At 42.3% G+C, this 27,776-nt stretch overlaps 2 protein-coding genes across 7 annotated transcripts in view; one reads left to right on the top strand and one right to left on the bottom strand.

The window, feature by feature from the left end:
* The window catches only part of HOOK3 (hook microtubule tethering protein 3), a 90,528-nt gene extending 72,352 nt beyond the window's left edge, over positions 1 to 18,176 (bottom strand). Inside the window, exons 1-2 of one of the 2 annotated variants that reach the window (XM_074994589.1) lie at positions 18,015 to 18,176; positions 7,587 to 7,672 (exon numbers count right to left, since the gene is read on the bottom strand). In XM_074994589.1, the coding sequence (XP_074850690.1) occupies positions 7,587 to 7,672; positions 18,015 to 18,071 (143 nt within the window). In that variant the 5' untranslated portion in view covers positions 18,072 to 18,176. Of the gene's footprint in view, positions 1 to 2,212; positions 2,375 to 7,586; positions 7,673 to 18,014 lie in introns of those variants that run through there. The other variant, XM_074994590.1, reaches the window with a different exon arrangement.
* Positions 18,177 to 18,241: 65 nt separating this feature from the next.
* RNF170 (ring finger protein 170) overlaps positions 18,242 to 27,776 on the top strand; it is a 73,630-nt gene continuing 64,095 nt past the window's right edge. For 3 of the 5 annotated variants that reach the window (XM_074994586.1, XM_074994588.1, XM_074994583.1), the window contains exons 1-2: positions 18,242 to 18,304; positions 20,675 to 20,732. The gene's annotated coding sequence lies outside the window, so the exon portion shown is untranslated. The remainder of the gene's footprint in view (positions 18,305 to 20,674; positions 20,733 to 27,776) is intronic. The other 2 variants (XM_074994585.1, XM_074994587.1) reach the window with 2 other exon arrangements.

Raw genomic sequence — 27,776 nt, 5'->3', positions numbered from 1 at the left:
CATGAGGGCTGGATAAAATGCAAAAAAAACTATACTAGTATCTTTGGTTGATCTCGGCCATGAACAAAAGCCAGGTGACCAAGTTGATCTAGTTGTGTCTTTCAGCAGAATTACTAACCATGCTGCATTGGTTCATATGAGTAACTTATCAAGAGTGGTCTGAAGGATCATCTGAGCCTTGCCAACAAGAAAGCCCTTCAATATTCTACTGTGTTCTGCCATGATGCTTTCCTCCTACCAACCCAAGCAGCTCACAGTTTTGGAAGGCCACTTAATTAAGAGCATCAGTCATTTCATGCTGACATCTAGTTTCACATTCCCCTTTTAGACAGCTGGTTTAAAATTTAAGCCACACATGAATGCAAAATCTTGATGCCAACCTCCATTCAGCTCAGCCTGGAAGACCATATTCTGACTGTCAAGAGTAGCTATCATCTATGCCTTCCTCAGACCTCACTGCAATGAGTGTGGTATAAGCACCAAACAAACAACTGCCTTCACTGTCTTTTTGGGAGGGAGCAAATACACAGGATGCCTACACCTGGTATCTGCCCATGTCTTCATCTGCACTTTACTCTTAAATGTAACATAAAGGTTGAACCTCTCTAGTCTGGCACTTTCCCATCCGGCAATGTATGTAATCCGGCATGATTTTAGTTAGCCAGACAACCACTTATCAAGTTTCCCATGGTCCCATACAGTTTACTTACAGCCATCAGTCCTGGCTCTCAGTATTCAGTGCTGTTATTTAGCTGTAATTTACCCCAAGTGTCTTCTAAGAACTCAGTAAGCAGTAACAGAGAGGAAGCCGTGTTTGTCTACACACTATCAAAACAAAAAGCAGTCAAGTAGCACTTTAAAGACTAGCAAAATAGTTTATTAGGGGAGCTTTCGTGGGACAGACCCACTTCTTTAGACCATAGCCAGACCAGAACAGACTGCTTTTTGTTTTGTCAGTAAGCAATGAAAGTGTTGGTAACACTGCCAGGCAATTCTGACCTCCCATGGTCTGACAAATTCTCTGGTTCGGCACCATTCAGATCCCCAGGGTGCCAGACTAGAGAGGTTCAACCTGGATTTTCTTTTCATGGGAGAATTCATAAATGTGTGAGTCGTCTTCTACTCTTCCCATTTGTATTTGTTGATGGACACTACTCTTTGAGGGTTCCAAGCACTGTAGGCTGGTAAACTCTCCATTCAAAGTGTACCCTAGAATGTGTACCATGAATTTGGCCAGCACACCCTCCAGTAAAAGGCTACTGTAGTCAGCACTGTCCCAAGACCGAAAATATTAACTTGGTTTGGCCTCTTTAGTCCTACTGTACTCTGCCCTGAACATCTGGTGAGTCCCTTTCATTAACGCAGAAGTCAACAAACTGACAGGGAAACAGATACCATTGTGTTCAGAACTTTCAACAATATGAGCTTCAGTGAGAAGATGAGTCAGCTTTATCCATGTATGGAGATGGGCCGAGATCACGAGAGTCACGTAGGAAACCAAACCAGCCTGCCTGATATCTTCAGATTTCTATCCAGCACACTGCCTGATCTCATTAATCCGTGTTCCTGCTTACAGTATTTTGGTTACTTGTGGAAAACTGAACACCCTGTCAGGAGTCTAATAGCAACCCTAAGTAGAAACTTTTTCAACTTTTCCAGCGACAGTCCACTTTCTTGATGATCTTTTGCAAAAGGGAGTGATTTATCCTGATGCCATCTAGAAATGGATAGAATTTTTTTTTCTCACCATGAAATAAAAGATTGATGTTAGTATGACCACAGCGAACTCACATCAGCAGAAGATAAATTTAAATATAGGACTGTACAATGGAGGCAGTTGTGTAAAGCAACCCACAAAAAATTCAGACAGGGATGTTACAGTTTACCTCTCAAAAAGGGAATGAGGTGATGAAAAAGTCTAAGTCACCTAATTGACTTCAGTTTGTCATTCTAATAATGGGCACTTGCTGAGAGATTTTTGCATCAAACTCTCACAATCCTTCAAGTCTTCTTGGGTATTACTGGAGATGACTGAAGCAAGCACCAGACAGCATGTCTGTAGTACTGGTTCTACATCATCTATTTGCAGTAAGTGACCTATTGGCTTCTGAGGTGAATTTGCCCTTCACTGAATAAAAGGATGTTGCTGGAGTGCTCAACTCTTTGTTTTAACTTTAGCCAACAACTTTTCCGAATAACTTCTAGCACCCACCTTTCTCCTGTCATGCATTTCTACTCCTGTGACAGTTTTCCCTCAATTAGTTGGTTGTCTTGGGACAGGAGTGGGAGTCATTCTGCTGATCTAGAAGGAATGGTGGAATGGAGAAGTCAGCCCTGGACTCCCCCTCCTTTGCTTGAACAGTCCCGCCTGCCTCTGGGCTAAGGGTCCTTTCTGTGGCACCTGTTTGAATTGAAGGAGCAAAAGGAAAACTTTACTGGCTGTTTCAAATTGTGTGTACCTATATATTTTTAAATACATAATGGTAGCCAATGTTTTTCCTGTGTACTTCCGAAAATGGTTTAGCCTTACCGAGTACTTAGGTATACTCATAATGTGTTAGATTTGTGTGTGAGCTTTCTGAGACACAGGTGTTGACTGTCTATTCTGTTTACTGTGATAGGTTACCGAGAACCTAAAAAAGTCATCAAGGCATCCATATTACAAAAGAAGCAGATGTAATTTTCTTTTAAAATGATTTAATACCTCATGACTATTCTGGAAAAAAAATTCAAAATCAGCTGTCATCACAACTATTTTGCTCCAAAGCATTTCTTAGCAGTGGGACATTCACAATTACTGTGAAACCTAAGTATATTTGTAACTACAATTTTTCCATCAAGGATGATGGCAATGAAGTTTGCTTAACAGGGGCTTAGAAAACCACAAAGGCTATTGTGATGGGTCCAGATCATTATATGAGACTACTGCCTGAACTTACAAATTACTTAGCTGACCTCTATTACAAACCACAGGATCATGGAAAAAGTGAATTCAAGCTAGCATGCACTGAAGCTGGAAAATAAAAAGTGATAACACTATTGATCATTAAAGCACCATTCATTTCAAAAGCTGCTATGGAAATGCAAATTTTACATTGTGCACTTTTCACCTATTATGACTGCAAACCATAAATGAATGCCCCTGTACCCTTGGAAACAGTGAGTCAGGTTTGCTTTTTTGGGACATTGCCCTTGGGAGTGCGAAAGACACAAGGCCCAACAAAATGTTAAAAATATGATTAATAAAACTCCAGAGCTTTCCCTCTTCATGTCACTCAAGACATAACTTCTATAGCCCCCTATTTTTAACTGTGCACACCTGTCGGCCGGATGTGTTGGCCAACAGTTGGATACAGAAAACAATCCTGTCAACTGCTCATTAGTGATGAAGTTACACAAAGTACTTCACGTATAGCAGAAGATTCACAACTAAAGAATATTCAAACTGTACAATATACCACTATTATCTCTCTTACATATGCATGATTTTAGGATTAAAGAATAACCAAACTATATAATGTAAGAATATGCTCTTGCTTTCATGAATATTCTGAATCAAGATTCTAGAATGATTAAGCTGGACACTCAACTTCTTAGAGCATTTAGTAACTAGATCTATTTATCACAATTGCTCACTTTTCCTCAATATACTCTGCTATGGTGCACTTTGCTTCAGATGCTAAGAGTCCCTTTTTGATTAATGTTGCAGCAGCACCTGATTTGTGTGTGGTTTTCCCCTTTCAGGGCTAAAATGCTGACATATTAATCTTTCATGTTACACAGAACAGTAAAGACTATGCTAGTTTAAAACTGGGCATAGTATATACACAGTCACTCTTTTCTTTTTGTAAACCAACTTAATGCCGCCTTAACAAAAACATGTGAATATTAGAGATTTTTTGATCACACTTGGCAGCAGTTAGGGTGTTGACATTTTGTTTGAACATACCAGGATTGTTTTCTGACAAGGTATGTAAAGGGCAGAGTAACTTTCATCACTGATGCCAGTTTCTATATAAAAACAACAAGAAGTCCTGTGGCACCTTACAGACTAACATATATTTTGGAGCATATGCTTTTGTGGGCAAAGACCGGCTGCGTTTCTGTATAGAAGGATTTCAACATATGTGTGGTATGTGTGACAAAAATGCTGCCCTCGGAGGATTTTGTTATGTGGCTGTTTTACTGAAGTCTTTGGAAAATCTCCATGAAACGTGTCTGGTTTCCTAAATTATGATACAATTTCTCCAGAGCAGAATGAGACTTTATAGCACAGGGCCTCCTTAAACGTTACAGGGAGGAGCAAAGTGTTTAGTGCATTTTTAAATCAAGATTCTCCTCTTTAGTTCCTAACTTACCTTCCAACAAGTTAAATCCTCTTACAAAACATTTCAAATGCTGCCTCCAAGTATTAAATAACCATTGAATTTCCTTCCACTTTCTCCTGTGTATTGCAGGCAGACTACTCCTCTTTTCTCTGTGAACACGACTAAAAAAACCCAAACACCAAATATCTATGTTTATTCTTTTTGAAGGATTGTATCAAAAAATACTTGGATTAATTTGTTTTTGTCCAGCAATTATGTCGTTATGTTCTGTACTGTCTCCACATTAAGGAATACAATCGGCCCATTAATTTTTTTATAAGAATGTAGGAATTGTCCCATTGAATCAGGTCTCTTTTCCATATGGACAGGTCCCAAGGCCAGATATGCAGAGGCTCAGCAGCCACCTCCTCCACTTATGGGAGTTGGTGGTCCAAGGATTAAGTTGCCAGGCCCAGCAGCCACCTCCTTCGCTTATGGGTGTTGGTGGTCCAAGAATTAAGTTGCCAGGCCACCAACCAGTTTTCCCCACTGGATCCCATGGGTTGATCTGTAGGTCAGACTTTTTCCCCCAAATGTACCCCCAGTGGGTATCAGACTCCCTGGTGACAGATGCCACAGAGGAAGGCCCTCTTTAGTTTTGGGGGACGAACATGTGCCATTTCTTTAGATCCAGCATCAAATTAACTGTATAAAGAGAGGCTTATTCATAGTCTGAAAAAAGAAATAGAAACCTCTCTGTCTCGGATAAGTAAGTACAATACACTTGAAAATAACCACTGAAAATAAACCTCTTTTACCAGCAAACTACAGTGACATGTTCTGAATCAGTGTGTACAATAGCTTGATCCGTAGTTGGCTCCGTCAAAGGCCAATAACGAAAATTTACAATAATCCTAAGTAGAGAGAGTTGTTCCCCTCACTTAACCTTTTAAGAATGGAATGTCTTTGAATGGTGTTAGACTGGAAATATTACATATAGATCCTGTTCATCACAGACCTTATATTACATGAGCATCAAGTATCCTTACACTGCTTTTTTGGTTTGACTCACCGTGACCTGATTTCATTCCAGTAGATGAAATATGAATTACCCATGTTTGTTCAATTTCAGAACTTCCCATGGACACAACTGACAACGATGGCAATGTGTTGAGTTACTAAAACTTTTTTTGACAGTCATCACAACTTGTAATTCATTATATAATGTGTATAGTAGTTTTCATAAACTGTCATCAGCTATTAAGCTACATTGTATTGAAATCAAATTTTTAACAGGGCTGTCAATAACCGCAGTTAACTCATGCGATTAACTAAAAAAAAATCACAATTAATCACAGTTTTAATCACATTGTTAAACAAAAGGGGTACTAATTGAAATTTATTAGCTATTTTGCATGGTTTTCTAAATAGCCAAATATATTTTCTATTACAATATAGAAAACAAAGCATACAGTGATCACTTTACTATATTTTATTACAAATACTGGCAATGCAAAAATAAGCGTATTTTTAATTTACCATATATTGTCGTGCAGTCTTTTTACAATTAAAGTTGAACTTATGTAGAACTATGTACAAAAAAACCTGCATTTATAAATAAAACAAGGCAAAACGTTAGCACCTACAGGTCCACTCCATCCTCAGATAATTGCTCAAACAACCAAATTTGATTATGGTTACAGAAGATCATGATACTAGCTTCTTGCTTACAATGTCACCGGAAAGTGAGAACAGGTATTGTATGGTACTTTTGTAGATGGCACTGCAAGGTATTTACAGGCCAGATATACTAAACACTCATGCTTCAGCTACCATTCCAGAGCTCCTATGTTGATAACTCTGATTCAAAAAAAAATAAAAATGTGTTAATTACACTTTTGATTGAACTCCTTGGGGAAGAACTGTATGACTCCTGTTGTTTTTTTTGGCTGCCTGTTGAATGCTAGCTTGAATTCACTTTTTCCATGTATCCTGCAGTTTGTAATAGAGGTCAGCTAAGTAATTTATAAGTTCAGGCAATAACCCCAGACAATGATTTGGACCCATCAAAAAATGCTTTGTGGCTTTCTAAGCCCCTATTAAGCAAACATGTATTTCATGTTATATGCCATGTATTTCATGTTATAGCAGTCTCATGATCTGGCACATATAATTTGTTTTAAGAACACTTTCACGACAGATCTGACAAAATGGAAAGAAGGTACCAATGTGAGATTTCCAAAGATAGCTACTGCACTTGAGGCAAGGTTTGAGACTCTGAAGTACCTTTAAAAATATAAGAAGGACAACATCTGGAATGTGCTTTCAGAATCTTAAATGAGAAAGACACTGATGCAGCAAGTACAGAACCCAAACCGCCAAAAAAAAAAAAAATAAAAATCAGCCTTTGACTCAGATGATGAAAGTGCTCTCAGTCATTATTGAGCAGAACCCCTCATGAATATGGGCACATCCCCTGAAATAGTGGTTGAAGCACAAAGGGGCATATGAATGTTTAGCTCATCTGGCACATAAATAACGCGATCCTGTTCTCACAGTCAGATAACACTGAACAAGAAACAGGCAGCTTTATCTACTGCAAAAGTAAACGAACTAATCTGAATGACTAGCTGAGCAAGAAGTAGGAATGAGTGGACTTGCAGACACCAATATTTTGTATTTTTTTATTTTTGAACACTTATTTTTGCACATAGATTTATATTTTCAACTTTCATTATAAGAAGTTTGCAATACAGTATTGTATGATGTGAACTGAAGAATAATATTTTTACAGCACAAATACTTGAAATAAAAATAAACAAAGTGAGTGCTGTACGCTCTTCTGTGTTGTAACAAATCAGTATTTGAAAATACAGAAAACGTTCAAAATATTTATAGAAATGGTATTCTGTTAACAATATGATTAAATCTGAATAATAATTTAATTGCTTGACAGTTCTACTTTTTCATAGAGATTTAAAAGGTATTGTTCTTAAGTTTTATTTATATATGGAATTTCAACTTTATTGATAAATTATTTGATCACAAACTTCTTTTGCCCTAAATGAACCGTACTTTTCAGATTTTTTTTCTATTTTCAAATAACTGCTAATTATGCTGTTGGTGAAAACAAACTAAGCATAGCAGGCCAAGTCCTTATTGGACTGCGGTCTGTTTTGAATAAGAAAACGTACTTACATTTACATAACCAGGCACATTTACAGATGATCTATTCTGCATGCAAATAGCCCCACAAACCATTTAACAATTTGTTCTTACATCTTCTGAAGCACCTGGGCCATCACAACCCCATTCGTTAAATCTTCCACAGTCTGGCATGGTGCTTCAACATGAAATGTCTGGATCTGAAGGGGAAAAAATGAAAATGGATATTTCCTATTAGCCTGCCATAACCATTTCTTATTAATGCATTAAAGTGTTTTCAAAAGTAACCCAACAGCACTGTCACCAAACAGCAACAAATGGCAAAGAGAAAAAACAAAAACAAAACACAAAGGTGCACAAACTTTACTGTATCAGTGGGAAGGAAAACGCTAATATCATCTTTTATTTAGTGAATCACAACACAGAGCTCTTTTCGTCTTGCGGAGCCATAGGCACAGCTTTATAAATATGGTTACAACCAAAATTCAGTTACAAGTTCTGATCAAGATTTTAAAAACCTGAGTGACTACAGTTACATTTCTAAGGGAGGGATTTGCAAAAACATCTGACAACTCTGGAACAGAAATCCCACTGAACATCAGTGGAACTTTGTGCTTTTAAGTCATGCAAGCACTAGCCTAAATCCCTGTTTAAGCACATACATAAGCCACCTGGTTTTTTAAAAATGCTAACCATCTAGACTGGGGTCAGAAACCCCCTGCACGTGTGCCAAGAGTGGCATGTGAGCTGATTTTCACTGGCATGAGAGGTGGAAGCTCAGCCCCACCCCTTCTCCCCAACACAATCAGGAACCTGCTCAAAGCCATGCTGCCAACAGATTAACAAAAGACCAGCTAATGCTACCAACCACCACCTACATGGTAAAGCTCTGCACCTGTATTTATTAATGAAGCTGTTGTAAGTAGGACTATTAGTGACTTCAGAAAGTATCACAGGCATTTGGACAATACAGAGAGGCCAAAAGATCAAATTTAATCACTTCAGCCTGGAAAGGTTGCTGACCCCTGATCGAGACTTTCCACTGACATCCCATGGTTATATAGTTATATTCACACATGCATGCACACGACTCCGAACAATGAACTCCTCCCTGGTATTGCACGAGAGTGAGACTGTGGTAGTATTAGCAGGTTTGTACCAGAAAGTGCTACTTTGCTGTGAGGTGCTCAGTTATTATGGCTGATGTGGCAAAAACCACAATTTAGATAGAGAAAAGTCTCTGGTATGAATATAGAGGTTAAGATGCAGTGTTGGTATTTGATTTAGAACTGCAAGATGGAATGTGGCAGAGTCCTTAGTGCCATATGTGAGGTTAATGGGGGTCTCCAGTCTGTCACAGAAATATAACTGAGGTAGGGTGGATAGGTGACAGAGTAATTTTGGTTATTTGTGACTAGACACATACTGACATAGGATTCCATTTCTGAATGAGCAATATGAAAACATGCACTTCAACATTTGTGTAATGGGTTGCAAGAATTTTTGGGAATTTAAATATTTGACTATTTTTCTTTATGAGTTTTCTACCATCTTATGTGACAGTTCTCAGTATAAATTTTAACTAATATATCTCTGCTACTTATTGGCCACGTCTACACTAGCCCAAAACTTTGAAATGGCCATGCAAAAGTTGACAAATAGTCCACCAATATAGGCAGTACAGAATGGGGTAAAATAAACAACAGAATGAATGAGTCTCTCTACTAGATCACACTTTGTAACACAAACTACACAACTTATTTACATAATTACACTCCAAATGTGTATTTTATATGTAATGCCAGTAAAACAATATAAACAGGCATTTTTCATGCATTCATTAAAAACACAAACTTTAAACATAAGTGCAGATGTCCAAGTTATGCCTGCTGTATAGAAATGGCTGGATGCCATTCAATGTCAGTTAAATGCTTTGACAAATGTAGAATAACTGACTTATTATGGTACTACTGCTCCTTCTGCTTTTATTTTTTCCACTGGTGTTTCATGAGGCTTTTTTTTTTTAAATCCCCATTATGTGCCTACCACTTAGGATGTGGCTACATGAAAAACAGCATAGCCAGTTGCCATAAATGCCAAGCCAATTGCTTTCTCTCTTGCAAAAATTGGCAGGCCATGCAAATAAAAATGTGTTACACTGAGTGGAATGGAAGAGAGGATCCAAGACAAATGGGCTGTGGGGGAATAACTGATCTGAACAGTATGCCTTTTAAGGGGATAACTGAGTGGCATGTACATTATGGAGGAAAACTGATTTTGTGTGGCAGAGATTAAGGGGAGAATGGCTGAGAGAGCTGGGAAGAGGTGAGGTGGACAGTTCCATTTTCAAATAAGGTGACACCTGTCCCTTCACAAATATTAAGGATGGAATTCATAAGAAACCAGAAACATTTCTCAGTTCCTGAATCTGAAAAAAAACAAAAAAAAAAAAACCAAAACCAAAACAGTTCCCGCCAGTACCTTTCACAATAGGAAGATGAATTCCTAATGAAGATTTGCTCAACCCCAGATACCACTTCCTCATGTTGAACCAGTTCAATTACCTTAAAATCTGAGCTCCCATCCTGCAAATGAATCTCGTGATCTGAACAACTCCTGATCAGGCTCCCTGGCCACCATTCTTCCTGACTGTCAGTGGTGTAACTCTTCTCCCCAGAATAATCATGCAATAAAGTAAATTTTCATTATATTTGAAAGCATCTCAGGCTGAGCAGAGGAGTGAACCTTCTGCTCCTTGCCGGGCACTTGCAGAAAAGAAAAATTCCACATCGGTCTGGAATCTTCTGGTGTCATCACTGACCTTACGTTGTACTTTAGGGCTTTTGATTTTATCACAGCATGGCTTACAAGCCCAAGTTGTATTAGCCATCAAGATGACCGTTTGTACATCAGAGCTCTTAACATCACAGGCCAACTACTTCAAGATTTTCTCTTAATCCCATTATAAAATTTGGGTCCAAATATCTGGGCCATTCAGCCACACATGCAATAAATATTCTCTTTCAAGAAATCCTAGTAATGCTTGCAATGCTCATAATCAAAGCAGCTTGCAAGTTGTGAGAGAAATTGCTTACAGTGCAAGCTGTCTGCCCTGATCTCTAGGTTTGTGTGGTGCTATCATACAGGAAGATGGCTTCTGGCCAAACAGTCTTGTGCAGCAGCATGCACAAAGTAGACCAAACGACCTCAGCAGTGACTGGAGCACTGTGGGACTTGAGTGGGAAGACAATGCAAATTCATTTATTACTATACTACCTCCATACTGCTACCGTACTGCTGCAGTGTGAACCAATAGGTAGACATTCAAAACACAAGTCAAATCAGAATTATATTTGGAATACATTTAACTAAATGGAGAATGTGTAGGCATGCTTACCAACATGCCAGAAGACCACAAATGTTTCTTAGAGTGGTAAATTTCTCTAGTGCATAAGGCCCTTATGGAGACAGAAAACTAAAGGCTAAGAAAAAGTAATATAACATGCTAGGAGAGTGATCAGTGTTGAGTGGCATCCATCTTACTAGGTCAGCTTTTTAATAATTAGCATACAATGCCTGTTCTAATGTTCTAAACTTTTGTCTTATCTTTTGTTGTATTATTTGTCCTTGCCTACTTCTTTGTCTTTTGACCACTCTATTTATTATTTTTCATACACTTCCAATTCTTCTGAGCTGTTGCTTGTGCATATTCACATGCAGCCACCTTCCCAACTCACTTCTCACAGTGTCAGTGACTTTCAGCATCCTTCTAGAAAGAGAGTGCCTATTGGGACCACACAAGTGCCTTCTCATGGCACCAAGTGTTCGAAGTAGAGGTTTTGGGTGTTCTCATGCAAGGTACAAATATGATGCAAGGTACAAACAGATCACCCAGTCATCTCTAATGCACAGTTTTACCTGATGAAAGGGATGCAGAATAGGACAATTTGGAGCTATATAGAGAAGTGTGATGGATAAATCACAGGAAATGCCCTGTGAAATTCTTTCCAATGGCGGGGGGGAACCACTGAGTGTCACCTTTCTGAGAGACACTGAGTTTTGATACTACAGAGTTTCAAGAAAAACTGGAAGATTCAGGTTTTCTGCGCTAGACAGCATTTTTGAGTGACATAACCTGAACTGTTTGACTCTGCAACTGCAAGGCATGAACTAGATTGCATTGCTCCCATGGATGGGTTCTGAACCAAGCTCGCACTTACTAACACTCACCTGTTGCATTTGAATTTGTCCACTTTACAATGTGATGCACACATATCAGAACTGCAAGAGTGCAAATCAGATAGCAGGTACTATACTAACAGTGAAATTCTGCTGTTGAGTGTCAATGAATATTTTAGCATTTTGAAAGTTTTCAGCCTCATCTAATGGTTTGTAATGATCCATTTGTAGCTGTTGCCAATGACCAGCTTTCTGAACTGCAACTAGGACTGCAAGAAGCAGAACACTGCTTTGTTGCAAAGAAGAATAAAATGGATATTCAGTTTTGTAAACTGCTTATTAAGTACTATCTCCCAAATCTGAGAAAGTAGGAATTGAAATTGTGCTGTGCATTTATGGAAGTAACTTCCTCACAGAGATACATATGAAATCAAAGAAAAGGACCTAAGTGACAAAGGAAGCACTATCCCATCGGGTGTACTCAAATTGATATACGTATGCCCCTCACAGGGCACACAGGCTAACCCCCTAAGTTTCACAAAGAGTCAAAAGGTACTGTAAAAATGATAAGTGGAGGAGAAAAAAAATGTTAAGATGGGGGTTTTGTGTTTTATTTTCACCTACTAAACCCCTTTTTTTGTACAGTGAATAAAAGGCTAATGGAAAATGTATTTAAAACAGTTGCAGGGTTTTGTTGTTTATTTTCTTATTGCATAAAGATTGTACTATATGTGACTTCTATTTAAAACTACTTCAATTTTACATTGTTAATACACCATTACTGTATATTGTAAAAAGCTTTTCCGAGTATGCAAAATGTACCCCCAATACAAAATGTTTGGCTTGCCAAAGTGTGTTAGGAGAGTCTGTGAATCTCTATGTCCTTCAAGCTACCCATCTTTGCACTACAGAACCAGGATACAGAATGCTTGCTTGAGGACTGGTTCACACACTACCCGTCTCTTTAATGACAGCAGATATAGATGCTGCAATTCACCAAAACCCTTGATCTAAGTTCAAACCTTACTTGACAGTCAGGGTCTCTTATCCTTTTTTCCTTAGGCTACAATTTATCAAAAAATAACACTTTTCTAGGCTGTTGTGCCCTGCTTAAAAAAGTCACTCAACCAAACCAGCAACTCCCACAAAGTTCTGTTGCCATCAGTAGGTGAGAGCTGGAGATCATCAGGAGAAACAAAAACAAAATAAACAAAAACCCCACACTTCTGATTTGCAGTCAAAGGACTGATTCATATCACCTTCTGGTAAGTTACTGAAAACGAAGGCCAGCAATAACTGCAATTCCAAAATCAGAGAGAACACAGATGATGATGGTGCCATATTATCCTTGTTGCTGGGGGGGGGGGGGGGAGGGTGTGTGTGTGTGTGTGTGTGTGTGTGTGTGTGTGTGTGTGTGTGTGTGTGTGTGTGTGTGTGTGTAAGAGCAATGTTAATGAATGAAGAAATCCAGGTACACTGCTCAGATCCAGTCAGGAACCCTAGCACACATGCCCTTCTCGCAAGGAACGAGCACCATGTACAGACAGAGGGCATCTGCATCCAGGGAACACCACCATCCACAAAAGAGGAAAAACCAAATTGAATACAAGGAATTGAAACCAGAAAAAGGTCCAGAGACACCTTTAAAATAAAAAAGGAAGTACAGAGACCTTAGATCTGTAGCAATGCTTACAGAACACACATATCACAGAAATGTGTAATGCTACCACTGATGTTATAAACACCCACTCCTCTAACAATGTCTTACAGTCCTCTTTACTTACGGAAACACTGTTTGCATCCAAACTACTTGGCAGAGGGAAGGAGAGAGAGTCAAGTATGTCTCTATCATAACACCTCCAGACAGATTCACTACAGAAGACTAACCAGCACTGACCTTTCTGAGGACTCCAGATGCTTAGACAGTAACTGCAGCACTGCCTTCCCAAAACCAGCCTCTGTTCTTGATAACATGTCAAGAAAATGATGATTTATGAAGCTCTGCATTGAACAATATGTAGCAGCTTTAAATATTCCAGAGAAAGACAGTCTGGACAGTCATTACACTGGGACTGCAACCTACACAGTGAGAGCCTCTGGCAGGTACTGAATCATATATAACAGGCTAACCAAGAACAGGGTCACACTGTGCTAGGTCAGGACTTAGCAACCCTCAGCACAGGTGCCAAGAGTGGCACGCGAGCTGATTTTCACTGGCACGTGAGGTGGTTATGCCGCCTGCAGATTAACAAAACACAGCTAATGCTACCAACCACTACCTAAATAAATAAAGATGCAGGTCTTTACCATTTATCTATCAATGAAGCTGTTGTAAGTATGACTATTCATGACTTTAAAAGGTATCACTGGAACTCAAACCATGCATAGAGGTCAAAAGGCCAAAGTTTGGCACTCTGCCTTGGAAAGGTTGCTGACCCTTGCACTAGGTGATGTATAGAATAGTAGATGGCTCGTGTCCCAATCTAAACAGATACTGGGTGGGGGAAACAATGTAATACAGGTTGAACCTCTCTAATTCGGCTCCCTCTCGACTTGCAACATCTGTAATCTGGCATGATTTTAGTTAGCTGGATGACCACTTACCAGGGGTGGGGTAGCCAAGTTTCCCATACTCCCATAAAGTTTGTTTATAGCCACTAGCCCCGGTTGTCAGTGTCCTGTGCTGTTATTTAGCTGTAATTTAACTCTAAATGTCTTCTAAGAGCCAAGTAAGCAGTGGAAATGTTGGTAATGCTGCTAGACAATATTGACCTCCCGTGGTCCATCAAATTCTTCTCCAGCTGCTTCTCAGAACACCGGAAAACCAGCTGAAGCACTACTGTGCAACTGTGACATGTTTCACAAGCACTACTGGAGGTAAAATAAATTCTTACTATAGTCAACTTCTCTAGCACAAAAACACTTTCTTTTCTACAAAAGAGATAAAAGCTACGAGGTTTTTTGACAACCAGCAACTTCACCTACTGACCAGCTAGGGGGCTTTGGAGAACAGTCAGGCAATGGCAGCAACTGATTAAAAGTCTTCTAAAAAAAAACTGTTTTACCAGAAGACAACTAACTCCATCGCCCATTTCGCAAACTTTTACACGCTCACATAGAATGTTGTTTTGTTTTAAACCGGTTCAGCTGAACATATTTTAAAGCCAACTAAGACCATAATGTAGACAAGGTAGTTTGAATCCCAAATCAGTTTCAAAACCCCTTCATACAAAAATGTTAAAAAGTGATAAACAGCGCAGAAAACCACATATCCAGCTAAGAATCACAAATATAAATAAAATGTTCTGACTAGCTACCATGCTATTTAACTACTATTTACAAACTATTCTGCTAACAAAACCACCTTTTCCCCTTTCATGGTTGTGTCACTGCTCCAGGAGGGATATTTATACACTGGGTCCATGAAACATTTGGTTTCTAGAATACCATATTCTTCCTCAGCAGGGCCTTCTCATACCCTAGTGGTTAAAGGTCCACCTGCATGGCTGGAGTTGTAGGATCAAGGACGAGGACTACTGACTGTTGCTCAAAAACAGTCCTACGGTCATGTGGTTAAGCACATGACTTCCATATATACAAAACGTCTTCATGGAGAATTAATTGTTCTCAAATGTTTCCATTCTAAGAGATTTGTAGTTGCTTGCAACTAGTTCCAACTTCCACCTTTTGGACTCAAGTTTTCCGGTTAATTTCTTTATCCCAGGTCTTTTTTTTTTTTTAAAAGGAGCAACGTGATTCATCTCTGTGAAAGAGTGAAAATCAATATTTTGAAGGCAATAAAAGTTTGCCACCTTCTATGGAATATGTCTTTTGCCTCAGTGAGAAAGTCAACAGGCAGCAGGAAGCGTTCTAGATGATACACGTGCCTTTTTGATGGTGATAGCAAAATCTATTTTGATTTCTGTTAAGTGGCAACAGTTTAAAAACATATAGTCAGCCATATTCACTGGTCCTCATTCCCCCAAAAAGTGGTTTGGGCATTTTTAAAGTGTTCCAATAGTCTATTAGTATTAGCATATTCAAGTTGAGTACAGGTTGAACCTCTCTAGTCTGGCACTCTCCCATCCAACAACATCTGTAACCCAGCATGATTTTAGTCAGATGGACAGCCACTTACCATGGGTGCGGCCAAGTTTCTCACAGTCCCACAAAGTTTGTTTACAGCCACATCTCCCAGCTCTCAGTGTTCTGTGCTGTTATTTATCTGTAATTTACCCGTAAATGTCTTCTCAGAGCCTAGTAAGTAGCAGAAATGTTGGTAATGCTGCTAGACAATACTGACCTCCTGTAGTCCAGCAAATTCTCTCACCTAGCACTAGTCAGGTCCAGAGGGTGCCAAATTAGAAAGGTCCAACCTGTACAAGAGTTTAACACCATCTTCCCACGTGACATTTGAAATCCTGTCTGGAGAAGCCCTGAGTCATAAAGGAACATACAACTTGCGCAGTGGTGGGCAACTTGCAGCCCGAGGGAGATATTTTCTTTACTTACACCTATGTACAGGGTTACCGGCTTATGCTGGTTTCTGTCTGGGTAATTTTTATCCTATCAGTATTACTTAATGACGCACAAAAAGCAAGGACATGTGAACTGAGATGTCAACTGACTGCATGAGCTCTGCGCTCTCTCTGCATCCGAAGTGCTGATATGGTTCAGTTGGCACAATCCCACATATTCTACGTACGCAAGTGCGGTTAGCAAAACTACCCTATCTCAGGAGTTCGTCTTGGTTATGACTATTGTGAGGCCTACTGAGATGGAGGAAGGCTACTTCCAGGAGCCCACACACTAGCCTAGGCTACCCATCACTGTTCCAGAGCACCACCACCACACAACCAGAACATACTAGTGAATCAGATGTAGACGTTAAAACAACAACAATAATTTTAAGGCTGGCACTGTATACCGACTCACTGGAAATATCTCAGAGAAGCTCAAGTGTCTGAGTTTCTTATTTAGTGTTCAGACATGACATCTTAATTTTTTAAGAAAATTTCCAGATAAAAATTGTAACAGAGGTAGCCGTGTTAGTCTGTATATTAACAAAACAAACCAGCAGTCATATAGCTCTTTAAAGACTACCAAAATAATTTATTAGGTGATGACCGTTTGTGGGATAGACCCACAATCTGAAAGACTGAACAGATCTGAAGTGGGTGTGTCCCACAAAAGCTCATCATCTAACAAATGATTTTGTTAGTCTTTAAAGTGCTATGGTTTGTTTAGATAAAAATTGTATTTAACTGCAATTAAGCTTGAAAGTACATGCCATTAACTAAGGGTAACGCACACATTGCAGTGATATCATACTTATATTAAAAACAAGCACTACAACCTAGGAAATCCAGAAATCCAAACAGAAACAAACAGAGATACCCAAGCAACCTTAACTCCATGTTTTTATGAAGTGTGGTGCCAGATTAGAGTGTAGTGATTTTTAATTACCGCATGAGATATACTTTGGTTTTCCTCACAGTCTGAATACAGGACATAAGTAAAGTTGTTTAGTTCCATTTACGTATTTTGATTGGATGAGGCTTCTAAGGGCAGACAGTGCAAGCAGCTGGGAAGGTGGACTGGGGAGCAGGTGCTATACTGGAAAGTGCGGGGTCTTACCACTAAAGCGATGCCCTACTGGGCGGGAGGAAAGCCGGCACACAGAGTCACAGCAGAGTGGTGTATGATGAAATGGGGAGGAGACATTTCTGCCTAAACAGTAATGGGGCAGACTGAAGAGGGATGAATTAGAAGGCAAGAGAGGCCCTGACCCACAGACATCTCTAAAGGACCACGTTGGCTCAGAAACGCTTTGTAGGGACAGCTAGGAGGGAAAACCTGCGGAAGACACTGAGGCCGCAGGCCGGACAACGGAGGGGAAGCCTGGGCACTGAGACCAACCCCCCCGGCGACAGCGTGGGCGGGGGGCGGTGATCTGGACTACTGGGTCTGGATGGGCAGTGACCGGGCTCGCCCCAGGCCGGGGGAGGGGGAGGGGGGCGCAAGGGGTCAGTGACAGGGTTTAACCTGGGCCAGGGGGCTGCGTCTGGAGACAGAGGGGGGCTGTGGCCGGGCTCGCCCTGGGCCGGGGGCGGAGGGGGGGGCAGTGGCCGGGCTCGCCTGACTGGTCGCCCAGCACAGAGACGGAGAGAGGACGCGGGCGGCCCTGACGCAGGGGCCCGGGGAGGCGCAGAATGACACCCCACTGGGGAGCTGACACCCCGCTCGCAGCAGGCCCGGAGCGGACCCCCGGGCTCGGCCGCGGAGCCCAGAGCCTGGGCAGCGCCGGGCAGGGCGGTGCCGCAGGCCGCGGGGCTCGCCGGGCCGGGCTCGCCGGGCACTCACCCAGGTGAGGAGGCTCTCCCCGAGCTCGGCGCGCTCCAGGCTCTCCACGTTGAACATCGTGCGCAGGGGCCAGCCGGGCACGGCCGCCGGACGCCGAGTCCAACCCGCCGCCGCCGCCGCCGCTTCCCCGGGCCCAGCTGTGGCGCAGACACGTCACCGGGGCCGCCGGGCGGGACCCGCCCCCGCCCGCTCCCATGGCCCCGCGCATGCGCCGGCAGAGCGTCACGGCCTGCGGGCTCCGGGGTCCGTCCGCGCGTGGGGAGGCCTCGGCGGAGCCGGGAGCGAGAGAGGTACCGAGCCCGCCGCGCGCCCCGCTCTGCCCCGAGCGGTCACTGCCCCCCTCCCCCGCGCGCCCCCAGGCACAGCCGCCCGGCCCGGGGCGAGCCCGGCCACCTCCCCCCTGCGCCCCGAGCCGGCCCCCGCGTGAGCCCAGGCTCCCCACACAGGCACTGCCCCCAGTTGCGCGGTGAGCCCAGTCACACACCCGCTGCCCAGGCCCAGGCCCCCCAAGTGAGCCGGGTTCCTTCCCCTCAGACCCAGCCCCTTGTCCCTCTCCCCTTGTCTGGGGCACCTCGGCCATGGGGCGAGCCCAGGCCCGGGGGTGGAGAACCCCGTGTAACTGGTTAACTGGCTGCTAGCTGCTCGATTCGAGTGATTAAGTGGGTCGGGGAAGGCTGGCACAGCCCGCCTATCCCAGCGACCCCAGCCTGGCTGGGGCAGCCCCTGTCTGCGGCAGCCTGGCCACGAGAGCCCCTGGGGCAGGGGTGCTGCAATAGGGTGGGGCAGTCCCCAGTAGTGGCAGGGGGGCTGCTCCAGCACAGCTGAGCTGGGATGGTCTCCCCAGCCACTCCTCCTCCTCCTTATGGCCACGGCAGACTGGGCTGCTGGAGCAACTGCCTATGGTGGCCCTGCAGTGCTGAAGGGACCTCGTGCCCATGGTGAGCTGGTAATTGGTTACTCTTTAACATCCCTAGCCCATTCAAAACAAAAAAGCAGTCAAGTAGCACTTTAAAGCCTAACAAAATGGTTTATTAGGTGAGCTTTTGTGAGACAGACCCACTTCTTCGGACCATAGCCAGGCCAGAACAGACTCAATAAGACATAGAGAACCAGTCCAGTCACATTCTCTTACCCCCACTTTGGACTCCTGGCCCCCATGTCAGCCCCCTCTCTCTCTCTCAGATACACAGACCCACCCCGTCTCAATTACCTTGCTCCAGCATGAGCCTCATCAGTCTCCTCGTGCCCTCCACCCTTGCCTGCTGTGGGCACCAGGCCCTGGGGTGAGTCTTGACTCTCCCTCCTGCATACTTTGGGTCCCAAATCCTGGTATGATTTGATGTTTATTACCATCATGTTTACTTGGCCACTAATCCACATATTCAGTTCACTTTCCTGTCTAGCATTCACTGTATTTTCCTTTTCCTTTCTTGCCCGTTTGCCCTGTTTATGAATAAAATTGTGATTACATACACATTTAAGTATTAAATCCAAGCCTCTCACACAAACATTTTTTAAAGAAAATGTGATGTGTGATTTCTTGTTTTCATCTCTCAGTCCAGTTGATAAAAAATAGTCGATGCTGATACCTAAAATGGTACAGCTCAAAATTCTAATTTGGGTTATTTTAGATCTCAGCTCTTCTTTGAAACTTTCAGCCAGTAGAGTTCAGAGAACCAAGGTCCTTTTCCTTTTATTCACTGGTTCCGGGCCTTACTAGCCAGTGAGTGTATTTCTATTAAGTTGAGTGGAGCAATTGTAACAGTAGTGCTGAACAGTATATGGGTAGTTTTTGCAAGTTTTGGTGCATTCTTTACTAAATAATAAATATGCTTGACATTTACATGCATTTTTTGTAGTCTTTGCTCATTTCAGTAAGGAAATGTTTTGAAAATGTAGAAATAATATCTTTACATAAAAACTGGTAATGATCAAGTAAGATAATTTAATGCTAAGATCATGCATCTGATGAAGCTGGTCTTTGCCCACGAAAGCTTATGCTCCAAAATATCTGTTAGTCTATAAAGTGCCACAAGACTTCTTCTTGTTCTCGAAGCTACAGACGAACACAGCTACCTCTCTGATATAGGTACAGTGTGTGTTTCAAGGAGGCTGAGTTACACATCTTTTTCTGTTAAGAATTTTTGAAGGCCGTTTTGTATGGGAGAAAAGTAGTTTACTTATAAGCAACTGGTATTCTCTGAAGATATTGCTTCCACAGAAAAATGCCACCTTCTCTACTTTGCTTTTCCATAGTATTTGTGTTAGCCAGGTCAGTAGGAGCTGACGATTCAGTCTGTGATCATTAGTCAATGACCACAAGATAGCTAACTACTTTAAAGTGTGCCAAGTGCCTCATAGCAGAGTTTGTGGATTTTGAGCACAGTCTATTCACAGAAATTATTACTAGTAGATACTGTAATATAGTTTGGAAATGTGTCAGTGACTTTTTAAAGGAGGAATTTGTCAGATTTTTCTCATTCTTAAAATTGCTTCTGCTCTTCTTAACAAAGTCTTGTTTGTCCACAATGAATTCCTGTCTGCCCACAGAACAGTTAATATATGGGCTGTGGCAGAGTGCTTCCCCACCCTTCCTAGCCAGCATGCAACTCTGGGTGGGGGGAATACATGTAATATCCACTCTCTTCTTTTTCCTTCAGGAAAGGACGTTCCCAACAATCTAGAGACCCCAGATGTCTCAAAGACATACTTTAGCATGTAAGTGTATTTAATTGTCACTTTAGTTTTTGGGGAAAATTTCAACTTTGAGAAGGAGACCTTTGAGAGATGCGAAGAACAATTGCTCGATATTTGCATGAGTATTTCGTGTGGATCATGGTGGCCGCATAGCTTTCCAGTTGGGTGGGTGGGGGGGTGCAGGTGACTCTGTGCTGCCCTTCACTGGCTTGCAGGCTCCACCCTGTCACTCCTAGGCTATGTCTACACTAGCACAAATCTTCAAACTGGCCATGCAGATGGCCATTTCAAAGATTACTAATGAGGCGCTGAAATGCATATTCAGCATCTCATTAGCATGCCGGCAACCATGGCTCTTCGAAATTGCTGCATTTCGCTGCCGCGCGGCTCACCCAGATGAGGGTCCTTTTTGAAAGGACCCTGTCAGCTTGAAAAATCCTCTTATTTCTATCAGCAGATAGGAATAATGGGATTTTGAAGTTGGTGGGGTCCTTTCGAAAAGGATCTCCTTTTGGACGAGCCATGCGGCAGCGAAACATGGCAATTTCAAAGAGCCACGGTCACCAGCATACTAATGAGGTGCTGAATATGAATTTCAGTGCCTCTTTAGTAATCTTTGAAATGGCCATTTGCATGGCCATTTCGAAGATTTGTGCTAGGGTAGACACAGCCCTATTGTCTGGGAATCTTGGCCAATGGGAGTGATGAGGTGAAACCTGCAAGCAGCACAGTGACAGCTTCCTTATGCTGCTGTTACAGCATGGAACATCTTCCTTCCCAAACCAGACAGAGGCTGCAGGTGGGATGTGGCCAGAAGCTTGCCTTGATCTGGCCCCTGAGGCTTGGTGTTCTCCCCACCCCAGCACTCCTCTGCATGGCTGAAGGGCCAGGTCTAGCTCACCGTGCTGTGAAGGGCTGGGGAGAGCCCTGGGTTTCATGAGCCAGATCAGGGAAAGGCACGGGCCTTAGGTTCCCCATCCCTGATGTATACAAATAGGATAATCACAATCAGCAAGGTAGACCAGTGCCTCTGCATCTCCTTGGCATCAGATTCGTGGAAGGTTTAATACTTTCAAAACATCCTGTTAAAACCCCCTATGCCCTGCCTTCGTAGGGTTTATCTACCCAGCCAAATGACTGAGAACTTTTTTCATTCAAAGGTGAATGAAAACACCCCTTCATGCCCCTTGAAAGACAGAAGATGAAGTGTAAACAGCTCGTTGTGGGCAGGAGTGGTCTCCTGTCAATGACACAAACTCTGCTCAGAGGTCATGGAAGTATTTTGTTGGAAAAAGTTTTTGGTGGCATGGCCACCTTGTGGTGTAGTCAAAGTGTTAAAGTGGTGTTGATAAAGTGATGAAAGTTCCTCATCACCCATTAATTTCTGTGAATTTAATTCCCAACATGTAAATTCCTGTCGTAGTTGTGACACCAGCTTGTAAAGGGAATAAGTTAAAGTTCCTAAATATTGATCCATCTGATACCAGATTATAGAAGCAATAGGTGATGCAATGTAGTGCTAGAATTCTTTTCCTGACAGTTTCATCTATGCACACATGCTCATTCCAGTAAGTGGTCCTTCTCTGTGGACCCTTTAGTGAAAGCCCCCTGGTATTCTGCATATTAGTGGACTAAGGCAACAATGGTCTATCTGAGCTAGTATCTTACATCTTATAGTGGCTAGTGTTTCACAGGAAGAAACCTTATAGCAGAAGATCTGGGATAGTCTGGCCCCAAGTCAAATTTCAACCTGCTGCCCAGTATTTAAAGGTATTTTACACCTCCGCAGTTCAAGGGCTTGTCAACGTGGTGAAAGGAACAAAATGACTTACATCAAGTGTTGGTCAGATCTTTAGTTATATAAGTGCGAGTTCATGTATGCATACAGTAAACTCTCCATTTAACAGACTGATGGAGGAAGGGGTGTCTGGTAATGCCAAAAGTCTGTTATATCTGAGTGGTTCTACTGTATGATGATGCACTGACCTTCCCAGCCCACCACTGACTCCTGTGCTCTGCCCTCACCTCCTGCTCCATTCTTCTCCTCACACCTCCATCTCCCGCTCCCAGTAACCAGGAGAGGAGATGAATGCTGACCTGGCTCCTTCCGCCTCCTGCAGCTCTCAGCGCTGCGACTCCCCCAGCGCTGAGCCACCCGCGCAAAGGTAGAATGTGGCCACCCCCAGGCTGCCAGCAGACAGCAGCCTCCAACACCATGGCTGGTGCTCAGCATCATAGCAGGCAATGGCACCCGGGCACCAACATGCACCATGCACATGGGGCTGGGGGAGAACTCCTGTGCCCCACTTCAGCCCTCCCCTGGCTCCTGTGGCCCTGGGCCGGGGGTGGCCCCTCCTGCCCTGGCAGCCCAAGTCACTCCATCAGCTCCTGTAGCCCCGGCGGCAGCTCTGGTGAGTCTCCAGAATTTATTTGGGAGCAGGGGGGAACTGGCAGAGAGCATCCATTATATTAGGGTCCGTTAAATTGAGGATTTACTTGTATTCTTATTTTGGGGGAAAAAGTCCTATTGTCCGTAAACATTGACTTAAATTATATGAAAACAAAGTGAAAATACCAGTGCAGAGACTTGCACTGAAAAGTAATTATTGCTGTGAGTTGAACCTTATTTTCATTTCGTTTACCCTTTCTATAAACCCTGGGGGATTATATATCTTCCTAAGCTCTTGTTTACTTTTTAATCAAATAATTCTTGTTAGTCTCAAATGTCCAGTTCTTCTTTGGACTATTCAATCTATTATCCTGATATGTTTTTCTTTGGGACGTACTTTCTTATTCATGATAAATCATTTTGCAGTAGATTGTCGGAAATGGAATTTCAGGGGTATAATTTCCCATATTCACCCTCAATAAAACCTTCAAAAGGACAGCCTCAGTTCAAATTCCTCTTTAAATAAAACAAAAAAGCAGTCATGTAGCACTTTAAAGACTAACAAAATAATTTATTAGGTGATGAGATTTCGTGGGACAGACCCACTTCTTCAGATCATACCCTTACTAGAACAGACTCAATATATAAAGCACGGAGGTCCAAAAATTGTTATCAGTGTTGGCAAATCAGAAGAGCAGAAGGATGGCAGGGGCGGGGGGTGTTTGTGGGTGTGAGGGGGGAAGTTAAGAGTTAACTAACACATCAAAGTATGTAAAAGAGTCCTTATAATAGCAGAGAGGAAGCCGTGCTAGTCTATACACTATCAAAACAAAAAGCAGTCAAGTAGCACTTTAAAGGCTAGCAAAATAGTTTATTAGGTGAGCTTTTGTGGGACAGACCCACTTCTTCAGACCATAGCCAGTTCTGTTCTGGTCTGGCGATGGTCTGAAGAAGTGGGTCTGTCCCACGAAAGCTCACCTAATAAACTATTTTGCTAGGCTTTAAAGTGCTACTTGACTGCTTTTTGTTTTGATAGTCCTTATAATGTGTCAGGTAACTGATGTCCCTGTTCAAATATAGTGTTAATGTGTCAAATTTGAACGTGAATGTTAGTTCTGAGCATTCTCTCTGTAGATGGTTGTTAAAGTCCCTTTTCAGTAGAACACAGACTTTCGGATCTTTAACCGAATGGCCCACTCTATTAAAGTGTGCGCTGACAGGTTTGTGTATTTGGAGTTTTTTGATGTCTGTTATATGTCTGTTGTTTGTTGAATAGTGTTTGCAGTCTGTCCAATATATAAGGTGTGTGGGCATTGTTGGAACATGATGGCATATATGATATTAGTTGAGGAACGGGAGAATGTGTCCATGATTCTGCAATTAACGTGGTTAGGTCCAGTGATGGTATCTCCAGGACAGATATGTGGACATTAACACATGGTTTGAACAGGGACAGCAGTTACCTTACCCATTATATCTAAACAAAAAAGCAGTCCAATAGTATTTTAAAGAGTAACAAAATAATTTATTAGGTGGTGAGCTTTTGTTGGACAGACCCACTTCTTCAGACCATAGCCATACCAGAACAGACTCAATATTTAAGGCACAAAGAACCAAAAATAGTTATCAAGGTTGACAAATGAGAAAAATTGTAATCAAGGTAGACAAATCAGAAAAATTGTAATCAAGGTGAGCAAATCAGAAGAGAAGAGGGGCAGTAGGAGGTGGGAAAGTCAAGAGTCAGATAAAACAAGAAGTGGGTCTGTCCCACGAAAGTTCACTACTTGATAAATTATTTTGTTAGTCTTTAAAGTGCTACTGGACGGCTTTTTTGTTTTGATAGAATATAGACCAACACAGCTATCTCTCTGTTACTTACCCATTATAAGGACTCTTTTACATACTTCAATGTTTTATCTAACTCTTAACTCTCTCCCCCACCCCGGCCTGTCCCTCTGCTCTTCTGATTTGCCAACCTTGATAGTTTTTGGACCTCTGTACTTTATATATTGAGGCTGTTCTGGTGTGGCTATGATCTCAAGAAGTGGATGTGTCCCATGAAAGCTAGTAAATTATTATTTACCTAGTAAATTATTATGTTAGTCTTTGAAGTGCTACATGACTGCTTTTTTGTTTTGATAGATTATAGACTAACACAGCTATCTCTCTGTCCCTGTTTAAATAATAGGTTGAGCAAACTGATGAGCCCTGTGCCATGCCCTGAGGGTCAAGAAATTTGTATGACCTGTGAATTTCTTGGTATGTTTTTCATTGCTATGGTCTCAGTTTGTCACTTGGAGACCACTTTGCAGAGCAATAATAAGGTCCTTCATTTTCCTACACCTCTGTGACCCTTGTCAAAGATCTTTGTAATCTCTTTTGTGAGAAGAATAGTACATAAGACATCACTGGTGAAGTAGGAGGCATTTGTATGGAAAATGTAGAAATCATGAATGTTGTGGGTTGTCTAGCCAGCGACAATTATGTCACACATGGTAGTAAGTAGTGGTTCATTTTTAGTGTTCTTCAGAGTGATGGTGTATGTCATTGGTCTAGCTATACCATATGAAAAACAATATAGTATTTTTCTTGTGAGCTGGCAGTTCAGAAGCATGATGAGATAATACGTCTGCATTAACGTGCTCTTTTGTGCCTTAACTTTCAGTGTCCTCTCTGTGTGTTTCCAAGAATAAAAGCCACTGTTGTTACTCAAAATGGTATTTGTGGCATTCCTTTATTGGGAAAGGAGCAACGAAGATCAATTAGATAACTTGTGGCTTAAGTGAATTTTTAGCCTCACAGTAATTAAATCAGCCTTGGAAAATTCTCCTTGCCTGAAGCAAGTACTACTTTGTTGACAAGAGAGTAAATTATTATTAGTTTTACTATCATCAATCTCAGTCACAGGATAAAGAGCAGGCAAAACCTTGTGCTTATGCTAGTAAATTGTAATGACAGTTTTGCCCAGATAAGTTACGTTTCAATATTATCTTTTACCACCTTCAGTCCCTACCAATCTACATATAGTTATATTCCACAGTCAGAGAGTATCATGATACAAATGTATCTCTTATCTCCTTATCTGCTATTAACCAAGTCCTGATAACAACCTATTTTGACATAGTAGGGTCACAGGGCAAATGATGTCAAGTATTGGAGGGGTAGCCGTGTTAGTCTGGATCTATAACAGCAACGAAGGGCCCTGTGGCACCTTATAGACTAACAGAAAAGTTTTGAGCATGAGCTTTCGTGAGCACAGACTCACTTCATCAGATGCTGGTCTTGGAAATCTGCAGGGCCAGGTATAAAGAAGCCGGAGCAAGGGTGGGGATAACAAGGTTAGCTCAGTCAGCAAGGGTGAGGCTTACTACCAGCAGTTGATCTGGAGGTGTGAGCACCAAGGGAGGGGAAGCTGCTTCTGTATTTAGCCAGCCATTCACAGTCGTTGTTTAAGCCTGAGCTGAGGGCGTTGAATTTGCAGATGAATTGTAGCTCAGAAATTTCTCTTTGGAGTCTGGTCCTGAAACTTCTTTGCTGTAGGATAGCTACTTTTAAGTCTGCTACTGTGTGGCCTGGGAGATTGAAGTGCTCTCCTGCGGGTTTTTGTATATTGCCATTTCTGATATCTGATTTGTGTGCGTTTATTCTTTTATGTAGAGACTGTCCAGTTTGTCCGATGTATATAGCATGTACATAGAGGCTCTCTATACCAACATCCCACACAAAGATGGAATAAATGCTGTCCGGAACAGTATCCCTGATGATGCTACAGCACATCTGATGGCTGAGCTCTGTAACTGTATCCTCACACACAACTATTTCAGATATGGCAACAATATATACCTTCAAATCAGCAACACAGCTATGAGTACCTGCATGGCCCCTCAATATGCCAATATTCTCATGGCTGACCTGGAACAGCGCTTCCTTAGCTCTCGTCCACTAACACCCCATCTCTGCTTACGCTACATTGATGACATCTTCATCATCTGGACCCATGGGAAGGAGACTCTGGAGGAATTCCACTGGGACTTCAACAACTTTCACCTCAACATCAACCTCAGCCTGGAACAGTCCATACAGGAGATCCACTTCCTGGACACCACGGTGCTAATACACGATGGCCACATCAATACCACCCTGTACCGTAAACCCACTGACCGCTACGCCTACCTTCATGCCTCCAGCTTCCATCCCAGACACACCACACGATCCATTGTCTACAGCCAAGCACTAAGATATAATCGCATTTGCTCCAACCCCTCCGACGGAGACAAACACCTACAGGATCTCTAGCAAGCATTCTTGAAACTGCAATACCCACCTGAGGAAGTGAAAAAACAGATCAACAGAGCCAGACGTGTGCCACGAAGCCTCTTACTACAGGACAAGCCTAAGAGAGAAACCAACAGAACACCACTAGCCATCACCTACAGTCCTCAGCTAAAACCTCTACAGCGCATCATCAGGGATTTACAACCCATCCTGGACAATGATCCCCCGCTTTCACAGGCCTTGGGAAGCAGACCAGGCCTTGCCCACAGACAACCTGCCAACCTTAAGCAAATCGTAACCAGCAACTATACACCGCACCACAGTCACTCTAACTCAGGGACCCATCCATGCAACAAACCTCGTTGCCAGCTCTGCTCACATATCTACACCAGCAGCACCAT

Source organism: Carettochelys insculpta, chromosome 5, assembly GCF_033958435.1.
Source record: "Carettochelys insculpta isolate YL-2023 chromosome 5, ASM3395843v1, whole genome shotgun sequence".
Classification (NCBI taxonomy): Eukaryota; Metazoa; Chordata; order Testudines; family Carettochelyidae; genus Carettochelys; species Carettochelys insculpta.
Note: the sequence above shows the minus strand (reverse complement) of the source record. Positions and strands in the feature narration are given on the sequence as shown.